This window comes from Aotus nancymaae, unplaced genomic scaffold (genome assembly GCF_030222135.1).
Source record: "Aotus nancymaae isolate 86718 unplaced genomic scaffold, 86718_ANA_hifiasm-v0.15.2.pri h1tg000058l, whole genome shotgun sequence".
Classification (NCBI taxonomy): domain Eukaryota; kingdom Metazoa; phylum Chordata; class Mammalia; order Primates; family Aotidae; genus Aotus; species Aotus nancymaae.
Window position 1 is genome coordinate 41,950,579 of NW_026988472.1, and position 14,704 is coordinate 41,965,282.

The 14,704-nt window shown below is 41.9% G+C and overlaps 1 protein-coding gene and 1 pseudogene across 1 annotated transcript; one reads left to right on the forward strand and one right to left on the reverse strand.

Moving 5' to 3' along the window:
* The first annotated feature begins 8,823 nt into the window (after positions 1 to 8,823).
* LOC105705518 (small ribosomal subunit protein eS26-like) lies at positions 8,824 to 9,171 on the forward strand (annotated as a pseudogene).
* Positions 9,172 to 13,959: 4,788 nt separating this feature from the next.
* LOC105704921 (non-histone chromosomal protein HMG-17) lies at positions 13,960 to 14,271 on the reverse strand. Its single transcript, XM_064364628.1, has one exon. It carries the CDS (start codon positions 14,269 to 14,271, stop codon positions 13,999 to 14,001), a length of 273 nt encoding a protein of 90 aa, XP_064220698.1. The 3' UTR covers positions 13,960 to 13,998.
* Positions 14,272 to 14,704: the final 433 nt, after the last annotated feature.

The following is a 14,704-nucleotide window of genomic DNA, read 5'->3' on the forward strand; positions in this document are numbered from 1 at the left end:
AGAGACAGGTAGAAAGTCTCACATCTGTGCCTATCAATCTATCAGTGAGACAGTCAACATTTATTGATAGAACGGAGAGTATTTACTGTATCCCTACCGAAGTACTAAGAGGAATTTTTCTTTAATACAAGATGTGTTGCTTTCAAGGAGTTTGAAGCCTCACTGGAAGAGACAAAACTAACACGACAAATAAAAACAAATGAAAGACAATATATAATTAAGTTCTAAATTGTGTGCTCTGGGTTAACTGCTGTGGGAGTTTAGAGAAAAGATAAAATCCATGAGCCAGAGCTCAGCCAGGAAGGCTTGATGAGGGGTGCTGAGACGGCTGTTGACTGAGACTGGGTGGAACTTGGGAGGTAAAAGGACATGACAGAAAGGGAGGAGCCCCAGAGACTTGGCAACCAGGAAATAGTGAGTGAGGGACAGCAGGCTGGGTCAGGAGAAAGGGCAGTTCTGAAGGTCTCCAAGATGTAAGAGAGGAGCTCCTCAACAAATGATGTGGGGCACAGCCAAGAGGGACCCAACAGCAGTAATACTTAAACCTGGGGCACAGGAGGAAAAAAAAATGGCATTTGTAAAAATATGTTAATATCTAAGGAATGCCAAGTACCATTCTATATTTCTACAAGTTTTTTCAATAGAAGAAATAGTTATCAAACCTCAAAATAAACACAGATAAGAATTTAGAAACTAGAAGCACTCATATCCCTTAAGGCTGACAGTAAACAAGAACGTTTTAGAAAAGAGTATCTTTATAATTTTTTGTGGTTCAAAGTCTACACACTTGTTTTGGCTCCATGATGGCCAGAAAAGCCAGAAGGATCTTATTTTCAGAAATAGCCAAGAGATACTCTATTTATTCTGTCTCACGGAATCCAATTACTCCCATTGCAGAGCTATTCTTTATGTTATGTTTTTTTCCAGAAAATTGGTACCCAGAAGTGGGGCATTGATATAAAGATGCCTGAAAAGTGACGTTGGAACTAGGTAATGGGCAGAGATTGGAAAAGTGTCGAGGGCTCAGAAGAAGACAGGAAGATGAGGGAAAGTTTGGAACTTTACCTAGAGACTGATTGAACAGCTGTGACCAAAATGCTGATAGTGATATGGATAGTGAAGGCCAGGTTGATGAGATCTCAGATGGAAATAAGGAACTTAATAGGAACTGGAGCAAAGGCTACTTTTGTTACATTTTGGCAAAGAGCTTGGTTGGATTGTGCCCCTGCCCTAGGGATCTGTGAAACTTTGGACTTGAGAGAGATGATTTAGGGTATCTGGCAGAAGAAATTTCTAAGCAACAAAGCTTTCAAGATAAGATCTGGCTGCTTCTAACAGCTTATGTTCATATGTGTGAGCAAAGAAATGATCTGAAACTAAAACTTATATTTAAAAGGGAAGCAGAGTGTAAAAGTTTGAAAATTTGCAGCCTGGCCATGTGGTAGAAAACAAAAGCCCATTTTCAGGGAAGGAATTAAAGTAGGCTGCAGAAATTTGCATAAATAAAAAGGAGCCAAGTGCTAATACCTAAGACAATGGGGAGAAGGTCTCAGAGGCATTTCAGAGACCCTCATGGCAGCCTCTCCCATCACAGGCCTAGAGGCCTAGGAGGGAAGAATGGTTTCCTGGACCAGGCCCAGGGCCCTGCCACCCTGTGCAGCCTTGGGACATGCCTCCCTGCATCCAAGCTGCTCTAGCTCCAGCCCTGGCTCAAAGGGGTCCAGGTACAGCTTGGACCACTGCTTCAGAGGGTGCAAGCCACAAGCCTTGGCTGCTTCCACCTGGTGCTAAGCCTGCAGGTGTACAGAGTGCAAGAGTTGAGGCTTGGGAGCCTCCACCTAGATTTCAGAGGATGTATGGAAAAGCCTGGATTCCAGGCAGAAGACTGCTGCAGGGGCAGAGGCCTCATGGAGAACTTCTAGTAGGGCAGTGCAGAGGGAAAATGTGGGGTTGAAGAATCCCCACTGGGGCACTGCTTAGTGGAGCTGTAAGAAGAGGGTCACTATCCTTCAGATCCCAGAATGGTAGATCCACCAACAGCTTGCACTCTGCACCTGAAAGAACCACAGGCACTCAATGCCAGCCCATGAGAGCAGCTGTGGGGGGCTGAACCCTGCAAAGCCACAGGGGTGGAGCTGCCCAAAGCCTTAGGAGCACATGATACAAGACATGGAGTCAAACGAGATTAGTTTGGAGCTTTAAGGTTTAATGACTGCCCTGCTGGGTTTCAGCCTAACATGGGGCCTATAGCCAGCCCCTTTCTTTTGTCCAATTTCTCTTTTTTGGAATGGTTGTATTTTCCCAATACCTATCTCTCCATTGTATCTCAGAAGTAACTAACTTGTTTTTTATTTTACAGGCTCATAGGTAGAAGGGACTAGCCTTGCCTTAGATGAGACTTTGAACATTGGACTTTTTAGTTAATGCTGGAATGAATTAACATTTTCAGGGACTATTGGGAAGGCATGATGGGATTTTGAAAGGTGAGAAGGACATGAGATTTGGGAGGGGCTGGGGTGAAATGATATGCTTTGGCTCTGTGTCCCCATCCAAATCTCATAATTATAATCCTCAGTGCTGGAGGTGGGGCCTGGTGGAAGGTGATTGGATCATGGAGGTGGATCCTTCATGAATGGTTTAGCCCCTTCCACTTCGTGCTGTTCTCATGATGGTGAGTAAGTTCTCATGAGATCTGGTTGTTTAAAAGTGTGTGGCACCTCCCCCCAACCCCTCTCAGTCCTGCTCCTGCCATGTAAGATGACTCCTCCCGCTTTGCCTTCCACCATGAGTAAAAGCTCCATGAGGCCTCCCCAGAAGCAGTTGCTTCCTGTACAGCTGCAAAACCATGAGTCTATTAAACCTCTTTTCTTTATAAATTGCCCGGTCTGAGGCATATATTTATAGCAGTATGAGAATGGACTAATACAATCATGCTGTGCTTGCAGATTTGTAGTCTCAGATCAATAGGCTATACCATATAGCAGTCAATTTAAATATCAGAGAGAGGCTCTCTAAAAGAAAATGATATTTATGGCCAGGCACAGTGTCTCATACCTATAATCCTCGTGTTTGGGAGGCCCAGATGGGTGGATCACTTGAGCCCAGGATTTGAAGACCAGCCTGGGCACCATGGCAAAACTCTGTCTCTACCAAAAAAATTACAAAAATTAGCTGGATGTGGGGCATTGTGTCATGCACCTGTAGTCCTAGCTGCTCGGGAAGCTGAGGTGGGAGGATCGCTTGAGCCCAGGATGTTGAAGCTGCAGTAAGCCGTGATTGTGCCACTGCACTCAGCCTGAGCAACAGAGGGAGACCCTGTCTCAAAAAAGAAAGAAAGTAGAAAGAAAGAAAGAGAGAGAGAAAGAAAGAAAGAAAAGAAAAGAAAAGAAAAGAAAAGAAAGAAAAGAAAAAAGGTTGTTAATTTGGGAATAGGGCATTGCAATGAGACTATTTATGCCACAGTAAACTTGTGCATATTCATGGAGGTAAAGGAAGACAAAAATTTTTTTTTCAAAGGAAAATGAAGGTTACATAATTGTTTTGAAATGGTTATTTTTGGCTACAAGTATCAATAACAAGGGTGGCGCCAGTTCAAGGTTAGATAGGCAGTTACTGGACAAATGTCTTTGCAGAAGGTTGTGATGACCTTTGCGCAAGTTTGCAGTTTTTGCAGTCTTTTGTTGTAGTTTTGTTAAGGCATACAAGTGTGAGAACCTTCTCTTCATATCCTTCCTCAGCTCTATTTTTCAGGTTGTTTTTTTTAACACAAGCGACTCCATTTTGATTCTGACAACTTTCACATAGCCTAGGTGTGTAGTAGGCTATACCATCTAAATTTGTGTAAGTGTACTCTGTGATGTTCACATAATGTTCACATAACAACAAAGACGCCTAAAAACGCATTTCTCAGAACATACCCGTCATTGGGTGATGCATGACTGTACTACTGAGTGTATCTCAAAGATTGGTGAATTTTGAAAGGTATTGATTAAGGGGTGGGCCAATATAAACACTAAATAATCACCTGTTTGAATGATTTTAATGTTTCTTCTGCTGGTAGTGAAAAAAGGCAGATCTTTAACAGTGTGAGAGAGAATCCTATTCCCCTGGCCTCATTTTCTCATGAGAAAGCTTTCTCTCTACTCCTCAGGAAGGAATATTGATGAAGTAACATTGGCACTTCTCCCAGTCCCCCTCACTCTTTTCTAAGGAAAGAGAAGTGAGAGAAGTGATGAAGGGAGAAGAAATTGATCATTCCTGGTTCAGTGTCCTCTTTCTCTCTCTCTCTCTCTCTTTTCCCCCATGATATTGTTTGTCTGTGTTCCCACCCAAATATCTTCTTAAATTGTAGCCCCCATAATTCCCATGTATCATGAGAGGGACCTGGTGGGAGGTAATTGAATTATGGAGGTGAGTCTTTCCCATGCTCTTTTCATGATAGTGAATAAGTCTCATGAGATCTGATGGTTTTATAAAGGGCAGTTCCCCTACACACACGCTCTCTTGCCTGCTGCCATGTGAGACGTGCCTACGCTCCTTCTTCAACTTCTGTCATGATTGTGAGGCCTCCCCAGCTATGTGGAACTGTGAGTCAATTAAACCTTTTTCCTTTATAAATTACCCAGTCTCAGGTATGTCTTTATTAGCAGTGTGAGAACAGACTAATTCTCTAATATTCTCTCTCTCTCTCTCCCTCCTCCCCCCGACCTCTCTCTCCTACTACAATCTCTGAATTCTGTTGCCCTCCGAAGGGACTCCACTCTACCCCACTCTAACCCTGATTCTATCTAGAAAGCACACCTAGTTTGGGGCCTCTCTGTTACCACCTGCGGGACTTGATGATTAGAAGAGAGCAATTTCCTTGCAGCTTCCCAGGTATGGGTCTGTTTTATACACTCTGTTTGAGGTGGGAGAAGGAAGGGGACAGAAAATGTAAGAAGTAGCCTGAGTGTGGCCACAATCCTAATCAGCATGTCCAACCCAAGTCTAGCAACAACAGGGCTGATGTGCACATGGACCTTACCCAGGTAGTTCTAAACTCATCAAGAGAGAGAGGGGTTTCAGTTTTTGAACCCTCATGTGCCCCACAAACCACTAATGACAATTGAATCTTACAAGTTACTTTCTTAGCTGGGCATGGTGGCCTGTAATCCCAGCACTTTGGGAGGCCAAGGCCGATGGATTGCTTGACCCCAGGAGTTCAAGACCAGCCTGGGCAACATAACATCTTTTGTGAAGATCTCATCTTCACAAAAACTACAAAAATTAGCCAGGCATGGTGGTGTGCACCTGTAGTCCCAACTACTTGGGAGGCTGAGGTGAGAAGATTACTTGTGCCTGGGAGGTCAAGGCTACAATGAGCTGAGATGGCACATGGGCAACAGAGCAAGACCCTGTCTAAAAAAAAAATGGAATTTTGGTGAAGTTATCTCTTGCATCCACCCTTGTGTGCATGTGTGTGTGTGTTTGTGTGTGCACATGCACCCACGCAGATGCGTGATCATGTGCCCTCTTTCTTCCTATACTAACTTTGTCCTCTGAAGCCCAACAAACTGAGAAGGTGGCTGCTCTCAAGTAACAAAGAATTGTTTTCAGCAGCCCTGCTGCCCTGTTATGTAAAGTATCAGGCAGTTCACCCCTCTCCATGGAATTAAGCCTTTGGTGATCCTGGGAATGGCTCAGCAGAAATATTAAAAGCTTTCCACACACTGGTAAAGCCCAATAGTTAAGTCAGACAAGCTGAAGCCAAGAGTTCTCACTACTTGTTAACCTTGGGAAAGCAGCTTCTTGCTTTGTTTCCCAGAGCAGGGTTTTGGACAATTATTATCATGACCGCATATTTTCATGGTACTTCAAAAAATTGCGCATAATACTCAAATGTATCATTAGAGGTTTATTTTTTAGAGCTTTTTTCTATTTTTTAAAAGACTAAGAAAAAAGTTTTCAGTTATTCAGCGTTTTAGTCATGATAGAGTTGAGAGCAAGGATTATAATTGATTAAATTGATAGAATTCTGAAAATCAAATTTTCCAAATCTGGTTATGTTTCTGAAAAATTGAATGTTCAGCTAATGAGTCAGGGTAGGCTAACTGCTGTAACAATCCCTAAATGTCAGTGGGTTAACATAATCCTGGTTTATTTCATGCTCATGTCACCCCTGTAGAAAGGGTGGTTTTAGTCATATTCATTCAGGGACACTGTCTACTGGCTCCTCCATCCCCTAGGACCTCAAAGTCCTCCACTAGATCTTCTGCATCTAGTGGTCAGAAGAAGAAAGCAAGTGGGAACTCAGAAGAGCTGGAAAGATTGGGGTTTATGTGTGGGTCAGGCCCAAAGGTGGCAAAAATCACCTCTCTTTCCATTGGTTGGAAACCAGTCATATGGCAAATGAGGCTAGGAAATATCATTAAGCTGTGTACCCTACTAGAAGGAAGGAGTTTTGGGGAATATCTGGCCAGACTCTGCTATAATGACCATGAGAAAATTTCAGATCTAGGGTAGGCACTGTTGGTTTACTGCCAAGATTCCCTTCACTGAATGATGGACATACCAGTGAGTACTATCTACTAATGGTTCACAGCTGCTCCCTTCTTTGGACACTAGCCCTCAGGGAAACGAGTCACTTCAGGGAGGTTACACCTCCATCACCTCCCATGAAACAGCCCACAGGCAATGACTGACTGACTCCCATAAAAGGCCAGCTCCTTGTCTCAAAGTGGGACCGACTGTGGTTCTGATCATGCTCTGGAGTGGCCCATGGGTTCAGGCTAAGGGAAGTCACCAGCAGAGATCACTTCCTTGCCTAGCTCCCTCTCCGGTCCTATCCTGCTTCCATCACACCCCTTCTTCTGAGAGCGCTTCTCCATCAAAGCACCAACACAAAAATCCCCATCTCAGTTTCTGCTCCCAAATAATCCAACCTGAGCCAGGATTTTGTATCAGAGAGTAATACGATCCATATCTCACAAAAAAAAAAAACGTGCAGCACAAGCCAGCCTGTAAATATTTAAGTGCTTTCAGTAGAGTCTATATAGAATTATGCTTAATAAACAAAGCCTGCTACCCCAGCACTACAAACAGGATCCTTTTACGGTGAATATAGATTGTGGTCTCATTCTTCATTTTTGTTTCCTATCCTCTTCTACTTTGACCAAGTTGATGTGGCCACTGAGTCATCTGGGATTCTATTCTCTGCCTTGTGAGGCCACAAATGCATTTATCACTTCCTTGGGGGTGTCACAACCCACAGGAGAGTGCAGGTACATAAATCACAATTCCAGTTACCTGATTTACATCAACAGTGATGCCTGCTCTGTGAACTGTAACTCTTAGACGCATAGCATTCCTCTTCTTGGTACATAAGTTCTCTTTGGAGATAAATTTTAAATAAGAAAACTGCTTTGGCAAGTGACACTGGTGTAAAGAAAAAAGAAAATGAAAGCTGCTTCTTAATACAGAACCATAGAAACAAACAAAGGAACTAAATGAGGATGATGAGGCCAATATACCCTTTTTCACAGTTAAGGATATTTCCAAGTAGCATTTTTAGGACAAAGAGCATATCTTACTCATCTGATACTTAATAAATAATGGTTGATTTACATTCTACCAAAAAGATATATGCACTCGCATGTTCATCACAGCACTATTCACAAAAGCAAAGACATGGGATCAACCTCATTGCCCATCAATGGTGGATTAAGTAAAGAAAAAGTGGTACATATATATCATGGAATACTATGCAGCCATTAAAAACAATGAAATTATGTCCTTTGCAGCAACATGGTTGAAGCTAGAGGCCATCATCCTGAGTGAATTAACACAGAAACAGAATATCAAATATCCTATGTTCTCACTTATAAGTGAGAGCTAAATCTTGGTACACATGAACATAAAGATAGGAACAACAGACACTAGGGGCTCCAAAAGGAGGGGGAATCAAGGGTTGAAAAACTATCTATTGGGTACTATGTTCACTATCTGGGCGATGGGATCAATAGAAGCCCAAACCTCAGCTTCATGCAACGTACCCTTGCAACAAACCTGCACATGTACCCCCTGAATTTAAAATAGAAGCTTAAATTTTTTTAAATGATGTCGACTTAAATCATGGGAGGAATCAGAATTACCAGGAAAGTACTAGAAACACTGTGGCAAAGTATCCTTCCAAGATTTCCTCTCATAAGAGGTTTATGTTTTCCTTTGCAACAAAATTCCCTCCTAGTTTAAACCTACTTTCATGACATGATTTCATTCCCAACTCCATGTCTTATTTCACATTTTTACTCATTTATTTAACTCTTTTCTCTAGGAGTTCCAGCCAGTCACTGAAAACTTAAATTTTAGTTTGCTGTTTCCTGATGACTTCTGAGCAAGTACTATAATCTCGAGTAACAGTTTCCAAAGTGACAATGTAGATTTGGTTGTGTCTTGGAAATGTTCCCCTCTTCATCCACTCTTATTTACATATTACAGCAGAATCTGGGGGAAAAGATTAGCTTCATATTCAGACAGCTGTCCAAGCAGTGTGAGTTCAAGGTGCCTAAGATACGGAATTGTATTAGTCATCTCTTGCTGCATAACAACAGCTTGAACAACAAACATTTATTATGTTTCTGAGGTTCAGGAATTCAGGAGTGACTTAGCTGGGTAGCTCTGTTACTGGAAAGGGGTCCCAATCCAGACCCCAAGAGAGGATTCTTGGATCTTGTGCAAGAAAGAATTTGGGGCAAGTCCATAGAGTAAAGTGAAAGCAAGTTTATTAGAGAAGTAAAGAGACAAAAGAATAGCTACTCCATCCTCTCTCCGGTCGGTGCCTCCAAGATGACAAAGAAAAGAAGGAACAATGGTCATGCCAAAAAGGGCCGCGGCCACGTGCAGCCTATTTGCTGCACAGACCATGCCTGATGTGTGCCCAAGAACAAGGCCATTAAGAAATTCGTCATTCGAAACATAGTGGAGTCTGCAGGCGTCAGGGACATTTCTGAAGCTAGCGTCTTCAATGCCTACGTACTTCCCAAGCTGTAAGTGAAGTTGCATTACTGTGTGAGTTGTGCAATTAACAGCAAAGTAGTCAGGAATCAATCTCGTGAAGCCCGCAAGGACCGAACACTCCCACCCCGATTTAGACCCGCAGGTGCTGCCCCATGACCCCCACCAAAACCCACGTAAGGAGCTGAGTCCTTAAAAGACTGAAGACTATTCGCTGGAGAAAAATTAAACGGAAATTGTACTTAAAAAAAAAAAAAAAGAATGGCTACTCCATAGGCAGAGCAGTAGCATGCGTTGCTTGACTGAGTATACTTATGGTTATTTCTTGATTATATGCTAAAGAAGGGGTGAATTATTCATGAGTTTTCCAGGAAAGGGGTAGGGAGTTCCCACCTCTGCTCCCCGCACACCCCCAACTAAGGGTTCCTCCCCCTTTTAGACCATATAGAGTAGCTTCCAGACATTGCCATGACATTTGTAAACTGTCATGGTACTGGTGGGATTGTCTTTTAGCATGTTAATATATTATAATTAACATATAATGAGCCATGAGGATGACCAGAGGTCACTTTCATCACCATCTTAGTTTTGGCAGGTTTTGGCTGGCTTCTTTACTGCATCCTGTTCTATCAGCAAAGTCTTTGTGACCTGTATCTTGTGCCAACCTCCTATCTCATCCTGTGACTTAGAATGCCTCAAACCTCCTGGAGGTCTCAGCCTTATTTTACCCAGCTCCTATTCAACATGGAGTCACTCTGGCTCAAATGCCTCTGACAGCTCTGGCTCAGGGTCTCTCAGGAGTCTGCGATCAAGCTGTTGACCAGGGATGTAGTTATCTAAAGTCCTGACTGAGGCTGGAGGAGCCGTTTCCAAGATGATTAACTCACACAGCTACTGGAAGGAGGCCTCAGTTCCTTCTTATGTGGGCCTCTCCACAGGATGCCTGAGTGGCCTCATGACGTGGCAGCTGGCTTCCAAACCCAGAGCTAGTGATCTAAGAGAAAATGCTTCTGCAACCATATTGCCTTTTACGACTTAGTCTCGGAAGTGACACACACAGAAATTTTATGGGTACATTTTAAACCACAACACTGCTTCCTAACATCTCTCTTGTTCTTCACAGAGCCTCTCTCAAATTTGCAAAGTGCTTTTTAATATGATTTTGAGGTCAAATTAATGTCAATCTATTCATAAACCTATAATGAGAACAGACAGGATTTTTAAAAATTCACGAGCATTATTTTATTTAATTAACTTTTTTGCAGTAATTTGAGATTCACAGAAAATTGCAAAAATAATACAAAGAACTCTTGTATAACTTTAACCCAGAATTTCCAAATGTTACCACATTTGCTTTATCAACAAACATTTAACAACAAACGTATTATTTTCTCTTTCTCTCTCTCTCTCTTTCTCTCTCTCTCTCTCTCTCTCTCTCTCTCGAGAACTGGAGTGACTGAGGCATAAGTCTCAATCATTGAGGTTTATTAAGCCACTTTAGAGTGCTTATGGGAAAAACATGAGCCACAGACACATTTGCTGCTGTTTTTCTGAAGTTTTCAGATTTAGGGAGGACAGGGGCAGATAGACAGTTAGGTAAATACTGTGTTTTATATAAGATAAAGTGACTGTCTGAAAAGAGAAAGGGAGTAAAGGAAGAGTCAATTACACAGACATCTCTGGGTAGGTGGAGGAATGAGCCTTGTCTTTGTTCTGCACCTGGGAAGATAAGCTTGTGATGACATTATCAGTGCAGAGTGGAACAGACTAGTTTTATGAGCTAGACCTAAAGTTAACATTGGCATGTCCTTGTTTCTGGGAGGTCAGCAAAGAATTTACTTATGAATAATCTGTGGAAGCCGTCCTGCCCAGATACGCGAGGCCTTTTACCTCTCCACGACTGTTGCGTTACTGTTAGTAACAGCTATTCATTTTGAAGAGGGTGTTGCAATGACCTTTCCTTTTGCATAAGAAGGCTGGAGGATCCTGAGATTTTTTAAATTTTCCTTTCCACTTTCCATTTTCTTTTTCTGAGTCATTTAAAAGTAAGTTGCAGACATAATACCCTTCTACCCCTGAGAACTTCAGTGTACATTTCCTAAACACAAGGATATTCTCTTGTATAACCACAATATGATTATCAAAATCAAAAAAGTCACTATCATCTAACATACAAATTTTATTAAATTTTTACCAATTGTCCCACTAATGTACTTTCAAGTAAAAGGGGGGAAGAAGAAAACCTATTTTTTTCCCTCAGTCAGGATCCAGTCCACGATACATAGCACTTAATGGTGATGCCTCCTTTAATCTGAAGCAGTTCCTGAGTCTGTCTTTGTCTTTCATGACCTTGACATTCTTGGTGTCTATAAGTCATTTATTATGCAGCATTTATCACAGTTTGGGAGCAGATGGTATTCAATTTGCTTACAAACCTTATTATCGTTTCTCTGTAAGCTTCGTAAATCTTCCTAAGACACACATAAAAATAAGCAATCCTAAATATATATATATTTTTTGAGACAGAGTCTCACTCTGTCTCCAGGACCAAGTGCAGTGGTGTGATCTCAGCTCACTGCAACCTCCACCTCCCGGGTTCAAGCGATTCGCCAAGCAGTCCTAATTACTTTTAAAGAATTTTTTTAAGACAGGGCCTCACTGTATCCCACAGGCTGGAGTGCAGTGGCACGATCTTGGCTCCCGGGCTCAGGTGATCCTCCCATCTCAGCCTCCCTAGTAGCTGCGACTACAGGCACGTGCCACCCCACTTGGCTAATTTTTTTTATTTTTAGTAGAGCCTGTTGCCCAGGCTCCTGAGCTCAAGCGACTTCCCACCTCAGCCTCCCAAAGTCCTGGAATTACAGGGATGAGCCACTGCGCCCAGCCTAAACATTTTTAGTCCATCAGTGGCTTGTGAGCTGATAATTTTTAGAATTGGTAAATAAAGGGAAAAATCAAACATTGACCTTGCCTTCCTATCAGTCTTTACCATTGGGGAACCAAATATAGATGAGATAGATGAGAGAGGTTTCTCTTTTTTTTATTTTTTTTTAAGAGACAAAAAAAAAAAAAAAAGCCTGTGTTGCCCAGGCTGGAGTGCAGTGTCATGATCAAAGCTCCCTGTAACCAAACTCCTGGACTCAAGCAATCCTCCATCCTCAGCCTTTCGCGTAGCTGGGACTCTAGGTGGATGCCACCTGGCCTGGATAATTTTATTTCTTTTATAGATACAGAAGCTCCGTATGTTGCCCAGGCTGGTCTTGAATTCCTGGCCTCAAGCAATTCTTCCACACTGGTCTCCCAAAGCACTGCGATTACAGGAACGAAGTACCAAAGGAATGACAGAATTAAAATATCACCATTTTTCAATTCCTAATGAATAAATAGATCCAAACATTGATCATCAATGGATGCTAACATCACAAAAGGAGTCAGACATAATGTGCTTCTGTCCAGATACACTAGAACTACTTATGAAATACAATTGCTGAAAAAGCAAACCGAATTTTAACAAGTCTCTCTAAATCAGCACTGTCCAACAGAAATATGATGCAAGCCACATATGTAATTTTAAATCTTCTAGTGGCAACATTCAAAGCAACTAAAAAGAAATATATGAAATTAATTTTAATAATTATTTAACTCAAAATATCATATCAACATGAAATCAACATGAATTAATTAGTAATTAGATAGTTTATATTCCATTGAAACCTGATGTGTATTTTACGCTTATAGCCATCTCTATTTGGACTGGTCACATTTCAAGTTTTCAATAAACACATGGGGCTAGTGGCCACCACATAGGACAGCACAGCTTTAGACAAAACCATCAACGTGCAGGAAATACAAAAGACAAAGAAACATATTAGACATGCCACAGAGAATCAAACAGCCAAAGCAAACCATGGGACTCTCTACAAGACAATTTTATTTCTTTAACAAATAAATTATAAGTGGGAAAAAGGAGATGGATGGGGAACTTCTACATGAGAAGAGGTTTAGGATGCATATAATCCAATCACGACCTGTGGATCTTATTTGGCCCCTGATTCAAACAAGCTAAAACAAATGTATGGCATTTATGACACAAATAGAAATTTGAACAATGGCTGGATATTTTGTGATAGTAATTATTTAATTATTCAGGTGTGATGATAGTCTTTCAGTTCTATTTTTTTTTCCAAGCCAAACTGTATCCAGCTTTATTAAAGATATTTTCCATAAACAATCATGGTATTTCAGGCAGGATATGGGCAGACAATCATTAACAGTATACAACAACTTTCAAACTCCCTTCTTTGATGGACTACCAAAAATCAGAAAGCCACTATAAAACCCAATGAAGTCTTCATCTGATGCTCTGAACAGGGAAAGTTTAGAGTGAGGGTTGACATTTCACATTTAGCATGTTGTTTAACCACTTTTCACAAGCTGACCCTGACTTTCAGGAAGTGAAATGAAAATGGCAGAATTTATCTGAAGATCCACAATCTAGAAATGGAATCACTGCTCTTTTGACAGGTGCCATCTCAGTGGCATCACTGGCAAGTCCAGATTGCCTGACACGCTGGTAACAAATGACTAGGGGTCGGGTCCCAACAGATGTCTTGGCTTAAGGGAGTTAAGTATATGTTGAAAGACAGAAAGGGAGAAGAGGACATAAAAACGAATTTGTTTTTCCACACCACAAGGCTTTTGTGTGCCAAGGTGGCCATGTGTGTTAAAGTCAGGGAATCCCTCCTACTGGGAGCCAAGAGGAAGTCTCTCAAAACTAGAAGGGAAAGGCGTTTCCCCACATCAATCTAGCTTTGGAGACATTCTATTAGTGACATATGCCCCTTCCCCCAAAACAACAATGAAGTGTTCGGTGTGCTAACAACATAGCTTAAAAAAAAAAAAAAAAAAAGTAAAACAAAATTCTGCATTTTTATAAAACTTGATAAAAAATAGTATTTTTAACTGTACAGTCACCAGAAGTACACAGTTATCAAAAATGCACACACTTCACTTGGCATCTCCAGCACCTTCGGCTTTCTGTGCCTGGTCTGTTTTGGCATCTCCATTTTCTGCAGGGTTATTCCCTTCCTTGCCAGCATCAGCTTTTCCCTTTTTCCCTTTAGGTACCTTCTCTCCCTTCTTTGCAGGGGCCTTTTTAGGCTTGGGCTCTGGCTTTGGAGGAGCAGGTTTAGCAGACAACCTCGCGGATCTTCTCTGTGGTTCGTCCTTCACCTTGGCTTTATCTCCTTTAGCATCCCCTTCAGCCTGTCTCTTGGGCATGGTGGCGACGGCGGCGGGACATAGGCGCTCGGCGCGGGATGCAGCAGCGCGTGGGCTTTGGTCGGTCCTGGGGTCGTTCTCGCCTCTTCTTCTTCATATTGCTCCCAGTTCTATTTTTTTTAAATGAGTTGTTACCTTTTAAAGATATGTACTGAAGTATTATGGATGAAATTATACAGTGTTTTAGATTCATTTCAAAATTATTAGGGGCTTTCCATTTCTGTTAAATATCCAGAAGAGGCGTTTTCATACAGACAGAAAGCAGATTGGATTTTTGTGTTTGTTTTGGGACAGGATCTCCCTCTGATGCCTGGGCTGAAGTGCACTGGTGAGATCATGGCTCACTGCAGCCTCGAAATCCTGGGTTCAAGTGACCCTCCTGCCTAAGCTTTCCAAGTAGCTGGAACTATAAGCGTGTACCACCATGCCTGGC

Bases quoted from the DNA above. Each gene is read 5' to 3' on its own strand.
- LOC105704921 (XM_064364628.1), bottom strand. From the start codon at position 14,271: ATGCCCAAGAGACAGGCTGAAGGGGATGCTAAAGGAGATAAAGCCAAG.